Source organism: Quercus suber, unplaced genomic scaffold, assembly GCF_002906115.3.
Source record: "Quercus suber isolate HL8 unplaced genomic scaffold, Cork oak 2.0 scaffold_94, whole genome shotgun sequence".
Lineage (NCBI taxonomy): Eukaryota > Viridiplantae > Streptophyta > Magnoliopsida > Fagales > Fagaceae > Quercus > Quercus suber.
The window spans coordinates 1,357,078-1,376,889 of NW_027069559.1; the positions used below are offsets into that span (position 1 = coordinate 1,357,078).

Genomic DNA, 19,812 nt, shown 5'->3' on the forward strand with positions numbered 1-19,812 from the left:
GTCCCTTTTCTTCTTTTTCTGGGTGCTAGAAATAGAAACCACTGTGTTCACTAATTATCAGATAAGATCCACCATTACAAATAATCATTTTCCACTCTGAAAAAACTATCTTTCTAACAGTGGATTAAATTGAATTAATCAACCCTCATAATATCTAGTTATAACTCTTTCCCAATTTAGCTTTCTGGATGTACATGGACTACTTTTAACTTCTTTACAAAAATGATGTTTTGGATGAATTTATATCTTTTTTAAATTAGGAAAAAAAGGAAGGTTTTGATTTTATGTTTACACTGTTTTAAAAGATAATCCACTGTCAAAACAAATCAAGCTAAAAAAGGTTTTTGAAAATACTAGCTTTCTAGGATGGGAAGCTTAATGGTGTTGTGTGGGCTCAATCTTATGGACATGTTTTAGAATATAGGTATGGAATTTGTTGTTTTCTTGTGCACTTTATCTATGGAGTTAGTTGTCCCAATTTGCACTTTATTTTTATTTGCTTCTCTCTCTCTCTCTCTCCACATCTTTTTATAAATGCCGCTCATCATTTATAATCAATAGACAAGTTGTTCCACATTGCTACTTTGCGTGTAATTACTTACTTGTCAATTCCCATTAGAAAAATATTCCACCCATTTGCCCTTATATATTCTATCCATAAAAAAAATAAATAAAAAACTTTTAAAAAAATTAATAATAGTAGTAACATCGTTATCCCATGAAGTCAAATTAAATTAGGACCCCCTCTCCACCCCCCAATCTCTCGTCACCCCTCACTCTCTTTCCTTTTTTTTTCCCCTCTTCAAAAAATTCCTAATATGATAAAATCTTAAAATCTGGGATGTCATATAAATCATAAAACTAAACTTTTTTGAGAAGAATAAAACTAAACTTGATAATTTATTTATTTATTGGTAAAACTTTTCAACACTAAGGAATTGTCTTTTAAAAAAAAAAAAACCCCAAAATTAGACATAAATTGAATAAAACTAAAGTTATGATTTTTAAGATACATATTGACTATTTAATCTACATGAATTACACCAAACATGATTTTTTTATAAAGATAATTACAATATACTGATAATCCCAAAGTTCAAACCACTTCCTCCTTAAACTGTCACCCTTTCCTCCCCATAAACTCCTAAATACTTAATAAATAGGAAGTTGTCAATTGAGTTTCAAAACCTTTAACAAACCAAACATAATCAAAACTTGACTCAATTTATTTTCAAAATTTATTTAGCTATAGTCAAACCAAATCTATAATTAAAACACTCGAAACTTTAGAAAGGCTGCGTTTATTCTTCAAAGAATAAAAAAAAAATGACAAAAAAAATCCTTTACTGTAGTTAACACAATATTATAATTTATAAAAAAATTAATTTAAAATATTACTAAGAAGCAAGTTTTATAGACTTTTAAAGTGTAAACTGAGTTTTGCTTATCTACTAATTGTAAAAGAAAAATATAATAATTATCACTGTCAATGTCAAACATAAACTCATATATACATACAAAAAGAAAAAAAAAGAAAGGTATTTTTCTACATATATAAAATTAATATAGCATATTATATATAACGTGGTATGAGCGATATATAAGAGATAAATACAACCTTCAGAAACAATTTAAATTTAAATATAAATTTAATTATTTTACAATTTTTACATTTAATGGTTATTATTTAATTCGATGAATTCCAGCTCCTTATTCAACACACAATTCAACGACAGAAAGAGAGAGAAAGTAGAGAGAGAAACTCAAAACCAAACCAAAGCTTCTGAAGAAGAAGAAGAAGAAAGAAAGAAAGAAATATAGCTTCAAACACCAAAATCAAAATAACAAAAACCAATCAAAACCCTAAGAGATAGAGATAGAGATAGAGAGAGAGAGCTTCGATTTCTATTTCTCATACAAATTTTTTTTTTTCGCATTTCCATTGTGAGATCTCGATTCGTGGTTCCACAACCGGTACGTTTTTTTTTTTTTTATTGATTTGTTTTTTGAAAAACAGAAAAAAAGTAAGCGAATTTATATATATATATATATAAATTCACATTCTGTTTTGTTTTTGAAGTTTGTTTTTTGTTTGTTACGAATATAGAATCTGTTTTCATTTCCGTATATCAGAGTTCGTTAAATCAGTTCGACATTGCTACAATTCGTTTCGTTGAATCACAGTTTTTTTTTTTCCTATTTTTTTTTTTAATTGTTGTTTCAGGTGCTGTGTGCGTTTTTTATTTCTATATTTATATGTTCCGTTTGGTTGACTAGAAAATGTAGGAAACCGAAAAACAAAACTGTTTTTTTTTTTTTTTTTTTTTTCCGAATCTTAGATTTTTCCCCCCCGTTGTTTGGGAGCTGAGAAAAGCGAGAAGAAAAAGCTTGTCTGAACTTAGCTCAGGGATATGGTATTATTCAACTTTTTTTTTTTAAGAAAAAAAAAATTGTTATTTGCCAAACAGAAATTATGGGGTTATTGTTGTCTGTCTCTTTAATTTTTCATTTTCTGATTAAATTTATGAACTTGATGATTATTTTGTTAGGTAATTAGATTGTAGGATAATTTTTGGTTCATTGAGTTTTGAGTATGAGTTGGTTTGATGAACAAAAAATCAATTGTTTTATTTGTAAATTACACACGTTCATGATTGCTCTTGAACCTACTACCTCACCCTGTAAGGTGCCAATTGAGGTAGAGCTCTTTGGTAGGGAAAAAAAAATTAAAGACTCTAGGAATATGTATAAAGTATTCTTGTATTTGTATATGTATATATATATTCCTAGAACAAAATAAAAAATTTAAAGACTCTAGGAATATGTATAATGTATTCATGTATTTATATATTACTAGAGTCTTCAATTATTATTATTATTTTTTTTTCGGTTCAATTGGCATCTCCTCATCTTGTATGAGTAAGGTGAAGAACGATGTCAAGCTCCATTGGGTGCGTGTGTATTAGTAAGTCATACCTGCAACCAATAAAGTGTTGTTTGTGCCGACCCCAAAAAAAAATTGGAACTAAAGTTTTGTTGTTGCTGTATTGCAATGTGCCATACTGCCATAGAAGCTGTAATGCTTCAGTTTTCCTTTCGGCATGATGGAATGACCCTATTTGCCAAGTCTACCTGTTTGAAGTACTTGCCTGATTTTAAAATGATTTTTGGACAAAGTTTAGCTACAAACTTGGTTGTAGCTGATTGTACAACTCCCCACTACAAAAATTAACATGGCTATATATTTTGAAAATCTAACCAGTGGATTACATGTTTTTTATGTTCTTAACCCATGTAAAATTTTGTGCCAATCGGATGTTATTTACTATTTGATCCATAAACTTATTTTTTATGTATAATTTTAGATTACAAAAACTTGAAATTTAAACATTTGATTGATGATGTAGCTATTAATTTTTGATTATTTGGAAATTTTGCAAGTTTGGAGGATATAAGAAGAAAATGTAATCTAATGGTAAATTTGTTAAAATTAACATTCAATATATTGAGTGGAGTGTAACCATTGTTTGTAATCAAACTTTGTCCATGATTTTTTTATTGGTAAGTTACGAACGCACTGGTTTATGAACACACCACCTCACCCTCCTACCATTCTTCCACCGGAGCTCAATGGCCTTGCCTAATTTGTGTAGATGGAACTTTTTTTTCCTTTTCCTTTGCTCTCTCAATTTAGTTGGATATGACTTATTAATGGATCCTATTTTTGCAATACTGTTTAGATGCAAGTTTGTGGTCAACCTTGACTAATATGTTGAGAATCCATAGCTGACCCCAAAAATTTTAGGACTAAGGCTTTGGTATTGTTGTTTAGATGCCAGTTTGACACATGGATTACGTATGTAATTATTTTCTTATCAGTTCCTTAGGTGCCTTGCTATGCTACCTAGATTTGAGTGTGGTTGCGTGGTGCAGATGCATGTACATGCTTTGGACTTGTTTGCTTTTTAGAAAATTTCATTGATTTGAAGTGTTGTACCTAGTAAAAATATCAATACCATTTTAAATATTTATCCTATGATATTGTTTGATTATAAAAAGTAACTATGTTACCTTCAAGTTTCAGCACTGCCTTTTGGACCTTTTACTTGTTTCTACTTTGTTGGTTCAAGATGTTATTGCCAAACAATTTATTGATGAAGAGGCCTCTGCAACAATGTTGATTGGAATTTTTCCTTTTCTTGCTTAATATTGTTTTTTGACGGTTATATTATCCTTATTTTTATGTCATTTCATTCCATATAATTTTGACAGGAACTGGTTGAGCTTAGGCCATGGCAAATTCCAAGGGGTCGTCAAACATCAGAAATTTGATCTACTCAGGAAAACACGCTTTGCTTCCTCCTAAAAGTCCATTTCCTATTGTTTCCCCCTCGTATGTTGATCATGTCCCGGGTCCTGCTATTGGACCAAAAGCTGCTCAGAAGACTAGAGAGGGAAATGCACACCACCAACGAACTTCCTCTGAGAGCCAGCTCATAGAGGAGCAACCTTCTTGGCTTGATGATCTTCTTAATGAACCAGAGACACCTGTACGCAGAGGAGGTCATAGGCGTTCATCAAGTGATTCCTTTGCTTACATAGATGTAGCAAATGCTTCTAACTTTGATTATGCAGCTCAGGATGATTTCAAATATAAAAATATGGTTTCTGTACCTTCTTGGGGATCTCAGGACTTTGATCTTCACAAAGATGTGCAGCATGCTTCATTCTATGCAGATGTCCTCTTGGCAAAGCAGAAGAATAGGGCATGGGATCCATCTTTGAATGCTGTGGTTAACCCAAGCAGCCATTCTGTCAAGGATAACACTGTTCATCAGAGTTCAGGATCATCATGCTCACCACATGAAGCTGATGTGGTTTCATGTACTGCAAGCGAAAAGCAGGATCAAGTTGAATCATGTCCACAAGATCTAAAAGCTACTTCTGAAAGAAGGGATTCAAATGCTAAGCCTTCTGCTTCTGAGACAGATACGAAACGCGCTAAACAGTATGTAGCCAATTTAAATGTTCTTTATATTGAAAGATATATTTGATTTACTTGATGTTACATTTTATCTATATATATTCTATAATTTTGTCATTGAATTATCAATTATGTAAATTTGGTCCCTGAAGTTTCTAAAATGGTTCAATATTACCCTTTCCCTCTTTTCTCTCTTTTTTTTTTTTAAAAAAAAAAAATTCTTTTCTCTCTTAAAAAAAAAAAATTGAGCGATTTTTATGAAATTGCTTTACAACTTGAGTGATTGACTTGTCATTAAATTGGATTGTAACTAATACAAGATGAAAGAGCTCAAAAGATGCATGATTTGTATGATTTCTGCACTTAACTTTGACAGCATGTATGATTTTCAAAACTTTAGGGACTAAATTGAAAAAAAAAAAAAAAAAAAAAGGTTTAGGGACAAAATTGAACTCTGACTCATAAATTAGGGACCAAAATAGTTATTTGGCCTAATATTTTATGGTTCTTGCGAATGAGGTCTAGCTCAACTGGTCTGGCTCCTCCTCCCTTGCAAATGTTAGGTGGAGGGTGAGGTTGTGGGCTCAAGACCCACTAGGTGCATGTGTAGCTTAATAATAAAAAAAAATTAATTGTTCCTAAATGTTTGTTGTATTGTATTAACTTCATCCAGAATGCAGCTATTGTTGTTTAGAATTATAATTAGCATTGACTATGTTGTGGTAATGTTTTGATAAATTTGTGTTTTCTATGATGGGTGAAAGGTGTAAATAGTTTGGTACTTATAGAAAAGTCTGCAACCTTTTGTTTTGTGTTCTTCTTGTAATTGTTATGGGAACTGGACAACAAAAGTTATGGATGCAATTGCATTAAAGGATAAATTTCTGGACCTATTCTTAACTACTGTGAAGTTCCAGTTGCATCCCATATATGCATATGGGAATGGCAGGTGAAGGAACAGGATATTGGAACATTAGATTCATGAGACCCTTTTGCAATTTGGGAGGAGAGTCAGATGATAACTTTTTTGTTTTATTACGCACTATTTTCCCATCGGGTGGAGGTGAATATAGTATGTATTGGAGCTTTCTAAGAAAGAGAAGTTTGAGGTTAGTTCGTTCTAGAGGCTCTTGGAAAGTGTTAAATGGTTGAATTTCCATGGAAGAATATCTGGTGTCAAAAGTAGTGCTTTTTGGTGGACAATTGCTTTGGGTAAGATTCTGATAATTGACAACTTGAGGAAAAAAGAGAGAGAAGTCATTATGGATGGATGTTGCACGTACTAGGATTGTGGTGAGACTGTAAACTATCTCCTATTACGTTGTGTCATATCAAGACACTTTTGGCCATTAGCTTTGTCTTTATTTTGGGTGTGTTGGGTGATGCCTCAGATTGTGATGGAAGAATTTGCTAGTTGGAAGGGGAGATTTAGAATCCATTTGGTGGGCAGTTTAAAACCTCATATTTTCAAGGTACAACTTTTAAAAACCCCCCAGTTTTTTCTACATACAGCTTTTTCAAACATCCCATTTTCTAAAAGCTGAAAAATAAGTTGTGCCAAATGGGCACTTAGTTGTCAAGAGAGTGGTGTGATATGGGTACAATTTATCTTTGTATAATGTGGAAAACTTGGGAAATGAGTTGTAACTGCATTTTTAACTGCATGGAGCTCAGTGAAAGCTCACTGAAAATTATTTTCCTTTGCTCAGTATTCAACTGGCTGTGCGCTTTCAGCAGTGTACGTTCCAATTCTTTGTTTGATTTTTTTTTTTGGCCGTAAATCTTGAGAGGATGTAGTATGTTCATCCTGTGTACTTATTCAATTGTTGGTTGAAATTGTTCATCCTGTGTACTTATTCAATTATTATTTCTTTTTTATAGAAAAGAAAAAAGAAAAAAAAAAGATGAGAGATATGTTGGTTGAAATTGTTTATCCATACACCCACATGGTTTTTCTCTACATCTGAAGCATTGATTGGAACATGGGTGCACAATATTTATATTCATAGTTTGTGCATGACTATTTCTTAAGTTGGGACATACAACTAACTTTTGTTTTATGTTTCATTGATGTTACTTTTGCTAATAAACAATCAAATCGGGTATTTGTAATTTTAAGGATCTTTTAACAACAATGGAATTGATATTTATTTATAGGATGAAATGCATGCAGAAGAGAAAGAAAAAGTTGTTGTATCTGGAAGGGGTTTATATATCATTAAATATGAATTGCTATTTGGTGCAGGCAATTTGCTCAACGTTCACGGGTTCGGAAGCTTCAATACATAGCTGAGCTTGAAAGGAATGTACAAGCTTTACAGGCAAGTATCAGCAGAAGTTGAAATACTACATAAAATTGATTTGGTGTTTAAGTGGACTTTGTGCTGTACTAAAGAGTTGAAATCTTACTTCTCTACGTTTTACTTTACAGGCAGAAGGGTCTGAAGTTTCAGCTGAACTTGAATTTCTCAACCAGCAGAATCTTATTTTGAGCATGGAGAACAAAGCCCTTAAGCAGCGATTAGAAAATTTAGCCCAGGAGCAGCTTATCAAATACTGTAAGCTTGATATTCCATCCTTACCCGACTCATTTGTTACTTGCAAACGGATATTGGTTTTAATTACTTGAAATTATTTCCATTTTTAGCTTTCTTCACTCTTCCTTCTTTAGGGCTTTCACTAGTATTCTTCCTTTGCACTAGTTTTGTGCCCTTTAGCACCTTTTAATAAAAATGTATTTTCTATTTATGAGGTCAATGGCCAATGTGAATGTTGACATTTATGAGTGTTAAAAATGAGTATTTTCATATTAGATGTTCAATTTGAAGCAGAAGCATATGGTGAGGAGACATGACCCAAACCAAACTTAGGACTTTTATCTGGCATGCTATGCTACTTTTTGCTGGCTATGATGTTGCATCCTAGTTTTGCTATGCTACTTTTTACTGGTTAGATGACTTGCCGAATGTGGTGGACCTGCTATACTGCATTTGAAATTCCCTACTCACTAATAAACAACCGTGTTGTATGACTTATTTTTCTTTAATTTTTTCAAGAAAAAACATTTAGCACTTAGCAGACTTGTCATGCTACCTTTTACTGGTTATAATTTGTATTTTGAAACCGCCAATAAGTAGCTTGTGTTGATGAAATTAATCCACAAAACAAGCAGTCCCTGGGAAATTGATTTTCTCAGAGCATAGGTCTCCTTTTGGATGCATTGGATCCCTCTGAAATTTTCAGGGTAAATTTTGTACCAACACATCAACAGTCTATCAATTAACCCTGAAAGGCAATTCAATGATTAAAAGACCAATATATCCAGAAGGAGATCACTAATCTGTTATGTCATGGGCAGCAAATTGTTACATATATACATGCTATTTTCATGGAATGAGACTAAACTGTGGTATACCATGTTCAGTGGAGCAAGAAGTATTGGAGAGGGAGATTGGGAGGCTACGAACTTTGTATCAGCAGCAGCAACAGCCACAACAGCAGCCATCTGCTAGCCATCGACGCTCTAAAAGCAGGGACTACCTAGATTCCCAATTTGCTAATCTCTCTTTGAGACACAAGGATGCCAATTCAGGCCGTGATCCTGTGACTGGTCCACTCCGCATTTAGATTTGTGATCAGTCCAGAACTGTCTATTTCTCCCCTTCTCTTCCTCAATTGGCATTGCCATGTCTATGACCAAAATTGTTGTTTCCCTTGTGTGGGATAAAGCAGAGCTCCTCCAATCTTGGTGACCTCTCTCTGGCAGCTTTGTGCGTTTTAATTTTTCACCATTTTATTCTCTTTCCCGTTTGCTAAGCTAATATCTTTATGTGCACCTGGTAGTCATCGCCAGAAAGTTATTCAATTTCTAGCAGGTGACTTACCGGAGGTGGTAACTCAAAACAGATCCGAGGATTCGGTCTGTCCTGTCCTGTCCTGTATGTTTCAGAGATTATTATAATCATGAAAGTTGTATGCTCCATTTTTTTGCCCATTAAAGTTTCCACTGTTGAGGAATTCTACCTTGTTCAAAGATGTTTAGGGCTGTTTGAATGTGCATTACTTTCAATGCATTGTGATAAGAAAATGTGTACTTGTAACATGCTTTTAATGAAATCCATGTTTATTCTTTGGGGTTTTGTTTTTGTATGATGAGAAAATTATTCAGTTGAAGTTTCCACAATTTGTGGAATTCAACTTTGTGCAAAGATAGTGCTGTTTGGACGTGCATTACTTTTACTATGCATAGTCTGCATTGTGGTAAGACAAGTGTACTTGTAAACTGGATGTGCATTACTTTTACACTTCTTGGGTTTTGTTTTAGTATGATGAGAACATTAATCAGTTGAATTTTCATTAGGCTGGTTGTCGATCCTCTATTTTTTCCGCTCCACCCCTCCCCTGGAAAAATTATTTGATACTGTATCAAATGATATCATGTCATCAATATTAAAATTCAATAAATAAGAGACGTGTGCAAAAATAATTACCTATTAACACGTTTTTCATTTATTAGTAAGATTGGACTTGGGTTAAGTCCAATGCATTTAGTGTACTAGATTCGTTGAGATGGTAACACGTGTTCACTTTTGGCCATGTGTCTTCTTCTCAACCATTTCAGTTTAATAGGATCTAAGCTTTACCTTTTTATATCTAAGCTTTACCTTTTTATTTTTAGAGAGAAATTTCTTACTTATTAGACTTTGATACTGCAAATGTAAAATTATTTGATACCAAATACCTCTCACTCTTCTAATGTATTGGATATGCGTACACCTAGACACTAAACATGAGAAGGAAGATATATATATATATATATATATATATGAGATACTAATTTTTTTAAAACCTTATTTATTTTAGTTGTTATTTATATTATTGAAAGGGGGTCCTACAGGCAGATGAGACAGAATTCCTAGGGTGAATGATATAAGATATGGGGGTTGTTGGGAAATAACATATGGTGTCGGTTGAGCAGGTGACAAAAGTCTTGTTCCTAAATGCTATATACTTAATGCAGTGCTGGGTCTGGGTGGCATCCACTATATCACCATTAATATATATGGAGAATTTTTTAATGTCCCCAACGAATCCTTGCTGGCCGATTTTCCTAACTATTTATGATGCCAATGCATTTATAAAGTCAGCTTGTGAATTATTTTATTTTCTTCTTTTTTTTCTTTTCTTTTTTCTTTTGAGGAGAAAAAAAAGTCACATTCAATTTGTAGCAAATTATTTGACACGTCCTGATAAATGTTGAAGCTTTGTATAATCGTATGCCCTACGAAAATAATGGCTTTAATGGATTAGTAGAACAGCTAATTGTATAAGTTTTAACTTCAGCATTATCGCAGAGTTTTGTAATTTAATTAGCATAGTTCAAATTTTCATATCCTAAGTCCTAACTCCTAACTTTCAAATTATTTCAAGAGGAAATAGCTAAATAGTCTCAATTTTTAAACTATGTAGCAAAACAGCTCTCATTTCAAACTATCTAACAAAATACCATTCTTTAGAACTCAATATTCCTAATGTTGAGTTTTGATTGGAATTTGATATTAGCAATATCGAATTCTATTCATATTTTTAAGTGGAACTCCACATTAGTAATGTCGAGTTCTAAGTAACAATTTTTTTAAAAAAATTAAATGGCAAAATACGCATAGAACTCGACATTCCTAATGTCGAATTCTGCCCAAAACTTGACATCAATAATATAGAATTTCAAAATAGTAATATTTTGCTACATAGTTTGAAAATTTGGCTGTTTGACTATATAGTGTAAAAATTAAAACTTTTTAGCCGTTTTTGCCATTATTTCAGCATTTTTTTTTTGTACTTATCTTCTTTAACTTTGGTGATTGATTTTTTTTTTTTTTTTTTTAAGAGGAAAAGGTGATTGATTTTAATGCTTGGAATATGCTCGCTTTGCTTTGCCTTACTCCGAATCTAATATTTAAAGACAACCACAACTACAAAGATGGACGATAAAAAATTGAAAAGTCCCTTCAACTTTCTCTTTTCTTTTGGAGCAATGAGCATATATCTTTTTCACTTGTCTTAATCTGCAATAGTTTTCGATGAAAAAGAAAATGTTAAACGCTATCTAAATCGTCAAAAAAGAATATAGGAAAATTGCTTTTGTAGTGCCATTCCTTTTACCCACTTTATCAACTATTATCTATTATATTGGTTTGCAAATCATTATTTTAAAATTTCTTTTTAACGGTGCCTTATTGCAATTTTTAGTAAATAATCTTAGAAAAGTTTGACATTATTTTAATTAAAAATATAAAAAGTCGTAAAAACATTAATTTTCTTTTTCTTTTTTTATAAAAATATTTTAAAAATATTTTCTAAACCAATATTCTTAAGGTATCCGTAAACTTCTCCCTATTTTAAATAGTGATTATCATCCACCCACTTGTTAGGCAGGATATACCTCCCAAAGCCTTAGAAGTTAGAACCCTTCTAGGGGTGGGGAATAGGTTCGAGTAGTTGTGTAGGATTTTTTAGCATAATTAAAAAAAAAAAAATCATTATTTAAATGGTTTGATCGCATTAAAATCTGGTTTTGAATATGTTAAGCAGTGAATGCCCCACAGGACTTACCATGCTTTACTCCAGTTAGGAAATTTTGCTAGTGTTTAAAACTTTGAATTCGCCAATTCGGTACCACTTTTCTGTTTTTGTCCAAGATTAGTAACCTAATTCACCCACCTTTAAACAGCAGCAATCATGTCAGGAACATTCTAAAGTAATTTACTAATTTGTACTCCATCCTAAAAAACTATAATTATCTTTTAAGGAGTAAATGTAAATGAAAATCACTCGTATAGTTCAGAGAATTCTGTGTTGTTTCCAAGAGGACAAGTGGATTGGTGAATTAGAAATCTACTTGTATACAGTATAATAAAAAACTAATTATATCTACTTGTTAATATTGCTATTCTTCAATGATAAATTATACCATGTCTACTTGATCTCAGATTTTTGGTTTCAAAATTATGAACTATAGTGATACATTAGGAAATGAATATATATATATATATATATTTATAATTATAAGTCCTAATCTCTAATGCAAGACACCTATTGTTCAAAGCACCAGAACTATAAGCAAAAACAAAGAGAAGAAAATTAGGCAAGGCTTTTCTGTGACACTATGACCACTGTTAGGGAGCCTAGGGTATTCATCTGGAGGAGGCATGACACATTCATCACCATTAAACGAAATTTTTCTTGGGAAAGTCCATCCTTCCCTGAAAGTAAAAATACTTGGATCTTTGTTTAGTAGCATCTCAGTTTGTACATTTCCACTTGGTCCTGATTGAAGTAACATGTCATTGTAGTACTTAATCCCCCAAAACATCCCTGTGTCATCTGTAAAATTATACCAAAAGACTTAATTATGGCAAGGGAAAAAGGAGGGGGGGGGGGGGGGAAGAAAAGAAAGTAAAACAAATACAATAACTGGGTCACTAAATATAATGTTGGATACTAAACTTTAGCACATGAAAAATTTTAGTCCTCGAAGTTTAAAGTGATGGCTTTTAGTTTTAGTCGTTAACAAAATTAAAAGTGATTGCTTTTAGTCCCTAACAAACTTAAAATGATTAAAGGGAACGTTTCTAGTCTATAACAAACTTAAAGTGATCCCTTTAGTCCCTATTGTATCTAATAGAGTGATCACGCATCATTTTTTTAATTTGGCAACGTCATCTAAGGGACTAAAAGTGATCACTTTAAACTTTAAGAACTAAAATCGCTCATGGCCTAAAGTTTAGGGACCATGTGTATTTAAGATATAATAATAAATTAATAATGGCATGGTTTTGGTTTGACTTACTAATGCTTCCATACGGATTAAGGGGCAGATAGTTGAAGCTGAAAACCTGAGTGACATTTCTCAAGTTGGGGTGTAGCACCACTAAGTTCCACTGGGAATAGTTTTTAACAAAATTAAGATTTGTGATAGTGATTTTGACTCGCCAGTACTCTTTGTAACTTTCTTTCACATGCCAGTGCACCTTTATGGGGCACATGTGGTTAGAACACCTCACCAAAGGTTGTGGTTCTTCATCATTTGCATGTGGTAGCTCCAACAAGGGCGGAGTTTTATCAGACCTGCAAGTCGGGACAAAATGGAAACAGGTACTTTGAAAATGAAGGAAGAGAAGGTAGTATAATAAAAGACATAAGAAATTAAGGTGCTTGGAAGCAACTTGAAGAAAAGACACTTGGAAAAGTTGAAATTGTCATTGAACAATCATGTCTCACATGTCCAAATTGACAATATAACTACTAGACAAAAAGGGAGGGAAGAAAAAAAAACTATTGCACTTTACCCCCACCCCCTAAACTATGGAGTCCAGTTCAATTTACCACAAACACAATTAAATCAAGCAACCAACCCGGATTGATTGATAATAAGTAAAATGCCCCAACCCTTAACAATTTTCGTTAAAATTTTGAAATTTATGAAAATTGTTAATAACAAGAGGTATTTTGCTTATTACCAATTATTAGGGGTGACAATGCTTGACTTCATGGTTTAGAGGGGGATTAAATTTGACCCCATAGTTCAGGGAGGGGTGGGAAAATTGCAATTAGCCCAAAGAACTATTTGAATCTCTTCCCCTTCTCTTAATCAGATTGCTTAGGAAATATATTACCAAAATAATTTAAAGTTAATACAAATATGTTAGTTTTGCCTTGTTAAACTTCTATAGAAGAAGTTTCCAAGCACAACAAGAAATATATTAGAAAGAGAAGGAGGATTTACTTTACACATTTTGTTCCACCTAGTCCTTCGCAATTACAGCTGCACTGGGGCAAGGAATAATGGTACTATTGTAGAATGCAGATAAGGAAACACAACATTTTGGAGTAAGTGATGCTTGAAATTGCGAGTAAATACAGGTTACATTCCAAGTCCCTAGCATAAACCCAAACAAGTATGTCATGAACAAAGTGGAGCATCATTAAACCGTACAATATAATCTCAAATAATATAGCAATTTCAGAAATTACTTATCAATGATAGCACCTACACATCCTTCAATCAACATACTTGAATTCATTCGTTTTGACTGATAAAGAAGAGGAAAGGGAACATTGGTATTGGATGTTGCAGTCTTGCAGATACCATTATCATAGTGTATTGTAAAGAAGATGTACAAGACAACAAGCCTATAAATTTAAATAAATAAAAAAAAGACTCGGTTTTATCTGGAAAATATTTTCCAGGATTAATAGATATGGTATTCAATAGAAATTATTTTCCCAGGATTCAATAACTGATTGGAGGAGAATGTGATGGTCATTTTCACCAAAGGCAACCAAAATGATGTGCCTATTTGGTTAAACAGTTTCAAACTACAATTTTTTTAAGTGCAATTTTTTAAAACTTCACTTTTTTCTACATACAACTTTTTCAAACAACCTCACTTACAATATAAGTTATAAGAAAATTTTTTAGAAACTTCAGTACTTACCAAGAGCTTGTGTTGATCGACGACTTCCATCTGCCTTGAACTTGCTTGATGGAACTCGAAATGGATCACCACAAGTATATCCAGGAACACCAAGGTTGAAACTTAAAGGCATGATGAAGCCATTGTCTGTATTGTTAATAGTAGCTTTATTAACATTCATCCTAAAAGCAGCACCATACATAGTTTGGTCTTGTGTCATAGAGGTTAGCACCCCTCCCTTGCAACAATTGTTAAACTGCTTGTTATATGGTGCTCCTGGCATGAGATCAACAATCACTGGCTGCTTCTCACAACAATGTGGAAGTACTCCACCCTTAAATCTAGAGCAATTTCCTTGCTCTGTGGCCTCTGCTCCCCATATATCCCATATTGCCTCGTCGCTTATCCACGTCCAACTCAATTTCCAACCAGGCCGGTCCACATGCCGGAATAATTGGAAGTTGTAGAGTGATACCCTTACCTACAAATGTGGAAACTAAAATAGTGACATATGAGCCAATCACCTCTCTTAAACCCCATAGAAGTGGGAGCATAGTGCACACTAGGCTTGACCTTTTACGTAGGAACCAAAAAAGAAAATGATGTTTTGGTGCACATTTTATTGATGCAAGAACAAAATTTGAGAAATATGCAGTATGCTTTTCAAATACTAGTTAATCAACATCTTAGAAAACAAAGATTCTATCACATACAACATCAAATAAAAGCTAGGACTAATAACAAACCAACCAAACATATAATCTACGTAGCTGATATATAGTGTGATGACATTATAGATATGGTATTCACATTCTCCTCCAATCACATAATTCAACAACTAGTTAAGACCTATTAAAAAATTTAAAGCCAAGTTCATTCACTTTTTGGAATAAAAGAGGGAGAAATGATTTAAGGTGAAAGCCTTAGCATGGCAAGAAACCACTAAAATGGCGGTTTCAACAAACTTTGCTTGCTGAGATGGCTCAACAAGTTTGAATTACCACTTGTCCCTAAACGAAGCTCGCAATTGGAAATGTCCTTTAGTCCAAAGTTCTTGAATGTTGATGTAGATTGGGATTGGATGATCAAGCATACTATAATTTTTAATAGTTTACGTAATTTTCAGAATTATATATTTTAATGTTTTCCTAATCAGATTAGGGTGCAAATATAGTAAGATATCAATGAAAATCTTGCCTTATTTTTATGAGAATTGCTAGTGTCACAAAAAGTTTCACAATTTTTGCCATGTAAGTGGTGGAGAAATATTAGTGGGTTTATGGGGTTCACATCTCCACCACTCACAATTCGCCACATGACAAATTATGATAAAAATTATGAAATTTTTTGTGGCACTAACATTTTTCTATTTTTATTTGGTAATCAAGTTTATGTTATCTTTATACTATAGCATGAAAAGAACTTTTTTGGTTGAATTTTATAAAATACTTAATATGGAATTTTCTTCTCCCTTGTCTACTGGCCTGAAGTAAGTATTTAATAAAATACTCATGGCATGTCGATTTACGAAAATAGCCTAATGAAATCCCTTCAAAGTTAAAACCCTCAACATTAAAACTAAATTATAAATTCAAATTCAAAAATAATTTCAAATTCAAAACAAAATCTTAAAAATAAATTTAGTTTTAATGCTCCCTTCAACACTTCAGCTCCCACGTGCCATAATATAACTTTGCAAAAAAATTATCATATAATTTTCCTTTAATAATAATAATAATAATATTGCTTAGTTTGTTTGTCGTGATTTGATCCAAAAAAAAAAAAAGAGATTGGAGCAACGAGCAAGATGAAACGTGCGCAATGTCTTGGGGCCTTTTATTATCTCACCAAACATGCTGCTGTAAATAGGTCTGAATACATCAACAAAAAAAGTGTGAACTCTAAAATGCCCTAAGTGATATGATGTGGCGCACAGTGATTGGACAGAAAATCAACAGCAAAGAGTAAACTACTAAGGTTATGCCTCAGCTGATCATTTCCAAGCAGACAAAAAGACAACACTTATCAAAAAAAAAAAAAAAAAAAAAAAAAAAAAAAGACAACAAAGTACTATCACAAATCACATGAAGGCCAAGTCAAAGATATTGCTCATATCAAAAACAAAATTATTATTAAAAAAAAAAAAAAGGAATTCATATAGTATTGTACTTATTTTATTAATTTGAAAAAAAAAAAAAAAAAACTGTTATGGGAATTGGGGGGTGGGACAAGAATGCCAGCAAAGTACAAAGAATGAAAGAATAACATCTAATCTTTCTGCTGCCTAAACCTAAATAATGGCTCTCTCTCAAGTCTTAACAATCAAAAAACACAAAGAGTGCACAAATAAGTGAAATGAAATAAAAGAGAATATATGATAGTAAATCATTAAAATAAAATATAATTGAAAAAAACTTACATCATATGTTGCATCATTTTCAAGCATGAGATCCCATGTAATGGTTATATTGGCATGAGGATCTAATGGATCATACCCATCTGTATCTCAATCAAATTTGAAAAAATTAAAACTTAACAAAGAATCTCATTTCATTGATAAAACAAACAAATAAATATAAAAACAGGAAAAGAGAAAAAGAGAATTCAGGTACTTACAAGAAGGTGAGATGAAGATAATGAGAAAGAAGAAACTAAAAATAAAGACAATACCCATTGATCTTTGATAAGGAAACAAAAATGGGTTCCTTTCCAAAACCCAAAAGGTGGTGACACACACACACACACACACATATATATATATAGAAACTCTTCAGTCTTCAGTCTTCATACATGCATGTTTGTTTGTTACTATATCACAGATTCACTATCATCAGCAATGAAAAGAAAGTGAGAGAGATTAAAGGAGGTGACAGAAAGAAACTGAAGTAATGTAGGGTGTGACTGTGGAATGTTTATGTCAGTATCACACTGTTTTTTTTTTCTCTCTCTCTCTAAAACAAATTAGGGAGTAAATTACAATAAATGCTGCCAGAATTGGAAGCTTAATAGACTAATTAAAATTACGTATGTCAATAGTTGAATGGAGTGTTTACGCATTCAATGTTCACGCGTTTTGTCATCCGCGGCATTTTTGCCCGTTTGACTCTCTCTCTCTCTCATGCAGTTTTGTTTGTGTGTGTGTGTTTTTTGTATTTATAATTTTATATTCTCAATATAATATTATAATAGTCTGACATTTTTTCTCTTAAAATAATTGTATCTGCTATTTTTCCTCTTCTTTCCTTTTTCTTTTACTAGACTTTTTTTCCACTAGACTTGATGATAATGGGTGTGACACATTAAAAATTTTAATTAATGTTATAAAATACTAGTGTGTGTATATATATATATATATTATGTCTGTTTGCTACTCAAACTAAAATCTAGAACTGGCAATACTTGAAGACCAGAGGCGCCATGGCCCATGGGGCTCATGCGTAATGCCTTCCACGATTTTTTTTTTTAAATGAATATCACGTATAAATTTAGAAAATGTGAAAACTCCTCCCAAAATAAAATCCAGTTTTACTAATTAACGCAATAAAAATAAATCTCAAACTTGATTGTGTTTTCACTATTTAAGGTTAAGTCACGGGCTTTTAAAAAAAAAAAAGTAAAATTCAAATTCAAATTCAAATAATTCTGTGCATGACTATAGACTAATAAATACAAATGACTTATAATTCTCGATAACAAAAAACCGTGTTCTTCTTTGCCATTTGGATGAACTGGAAACACAGGAATAATGTCGTGTTTCAAAACCGGCCTATGGCAGGTAGTGGAGGCATATACAGTTCGAAATGAGCTAGCTAGGACAAGGAGGATGGATTGGTGGATATTCCAGCAACATTGGGATCTCTACTAGTTTTCTTGCAAGGATGGGTTTATTATGTGCAAAAATTTTCAGTTAACAACTGTAGATATATATAGAGCTTGATGCTAAATCTATTGTTGATCTTCTTGCTAATCCTCATTATTCTAACAATGTTGCCTTCCCCATTAATTGTGGATGACTGCAGGTAGTTGATTTCCCATATTCCCCTAGTCCGGATCAGTTACTGCTATCGTGAAGCTTACATAGTTGTGCCGATGTTTTAGCTAGATTGGGTGCAAGATACGATAGGGAACTTTCTTTTATATGATAGTCTGCCTGTGAATATTTTAAAGCTTATGAGCTCGGACTCTGTTAGTTTGTTACTTCTTAGTTTCTGTTAATGCATTCCCTTTTCCATCCAAAAATAAATAAATAAATAAATAAAAAATAAGATTGGAATTCCATCTAATAAGGACTGGAAAAGCACTAATCTACCAACTTATTTATAGGACCCAAAAAAACTAAGTTTTGCAATAAAATGGAAGATATTTTCTAATGGACTCTTTGATTCGATGATTAATGAAAATTAAATAAAGGTTGTGTGACCATCTCTTTGAATCCACCAAACCAATCTGACATGGGTTTTGGGAAGGCTAACGACCTGTTTTGCATTTGATTGTCATCTTGGTGTCGATTAATAGTTGAAAATACAAATTCCGAAATCAAGATAAAGCTGTTGAAATGCTGAAGGCAAAAGTATAGTTGCTTAGTTAGTTTTTTTTTTTTAATGAATAAAGTACACTAGTTAATACTTAAAAATTAAAATACATGAAATAAAATACATTTAAACTTTTTTTTTCTTTTTTTGAGAAACTTAGGTTTTGTTTGGATTTTGATGAACTGAGTTAACTCATAACCCAAAATCTGAGGGGCCCACGGGCATGAACATTGTTTGGATGATTTTCTCTCAGTTCACTCAGTTAACAAATCTCACTTTTTTGATATATGTGTTAACAAATTCAGAAACAGCCTAGCTGTGTTTTCAAGTTATGGGTTATGTTAACTCAATGGCAATTTTCGTAATTTTTCAGTGCAATCGGGTTCGACAGTAGTGTGTAGTTCCATCACTGTAGACTGAAGCTCCAACAGATATTTTTTTATCTCATAATTAACTTTCCCAACTACCCATGCTAGCTTGCACTTCATCACTTTCCCTTTTCGTTCTCCCAAACCCACAACACACTTCAACAACTGAAATAAGCTCCAATTCCGCCGATCAGCACAAGGCCCAGCTCCAGGTAACCTCCGTTCACCGATTCCGTTTTCCAGTGAGACCCAAATTCAACCCCTCCATCTGTTTACATACTCGAAGCTGCTGGGTTTTATTTTGATATTTTTTGTTTTTTCCATGTTCCTCCAGTTTTTGGTTTCACTAATAGTTGTAATTTATGGGTTTTATGGTATTGATACTAGAGCTGCATGTATTTTTGGATTCTTGTAAAGTTGCAGTCTTTTACAGGTTTCTTTCTTATTCGGCC

At 32.7% G+C, this 19,812-nt stretch overlaps 2 protein-coding genes across 2 annotated transcripts; one reads left to right on the forward strand and one right to left on the reverse strand.

Annotated features, from left to right (window-relative positions):
* Positions 1-1,704: 1,704 nt before the first annotated feature.
* On the forward strand, positions 1,705-9,123 carry LOC111997578 (uncharacterized protein At4g06598). The gene is made up of 5 exons (XM_065774582.1): positions 1,705-1,974; positions 4,273-5,008; positions 7,230-7,309; positions 7,420-7,542; positions 8,409-9,123. Exons 2-5 carry the CDS (start codon positions 4,293-4,295, stop codon positions 8,609-8,611), a joined length of 1,122 nt encoding a protein of 373 aa, XP_065630654.1. The 5' UTR covers positions 1,705-1,974; positions 4,273-4,292; the 3' UTR covers positions 8,612-9,123.
* A 2,935-nt stretch (positions 9,124-12,058) lies between these two features.
* LOC111997577 (COBRA-like protein 6) lies at positions 12,059-17,176 on the reverse strand. The gene is given in 7 exon segments (XM_024029687.2): positions 12,059-12,367; positions 12,834-13,111; positions 13,770-13,815; positions 13,818-13,922; positions 14,482-14,941; positions 16,880-16,959; positions 17,077-17,176. Coding segments are annotated over 7 exon segments (1,311 nt in total). The 5' UTR covers positions 17,135-17,176; the 3' UTR covers positions 12,059-12,083.
* Positions 17,177-19,812: the final 2,636 nt, after the last annotated feature.

What these genes read in the sequence shown, in the direction of transcription:
- LOC111997578 (XM_065774582.1), top strand. Translation starts at nt 4,293, where the DNA reads ATGGCAAATTCCAAGGGGTCGTCAAACATCAGAAATTTGATCTACTCA. An exon ending in GATACGAAACGCGCTAAACA is followed by an intron (nt 5,009 to 7,229) that starts GTATGTAGCCAA and finishes TATTTGGTGCAG; the next exon opens with GCAATTTGCTCAACGTTCAC. An exon ending in TGTACAAGCTTTACAGGCAA is followed by an intron (nt 7,310 to 7,419) that starts GTATCAGCAGAA and finishes CTTTACAGGCAG; the next exon opens with AAGGGTCTGAAGTTTCAGCT.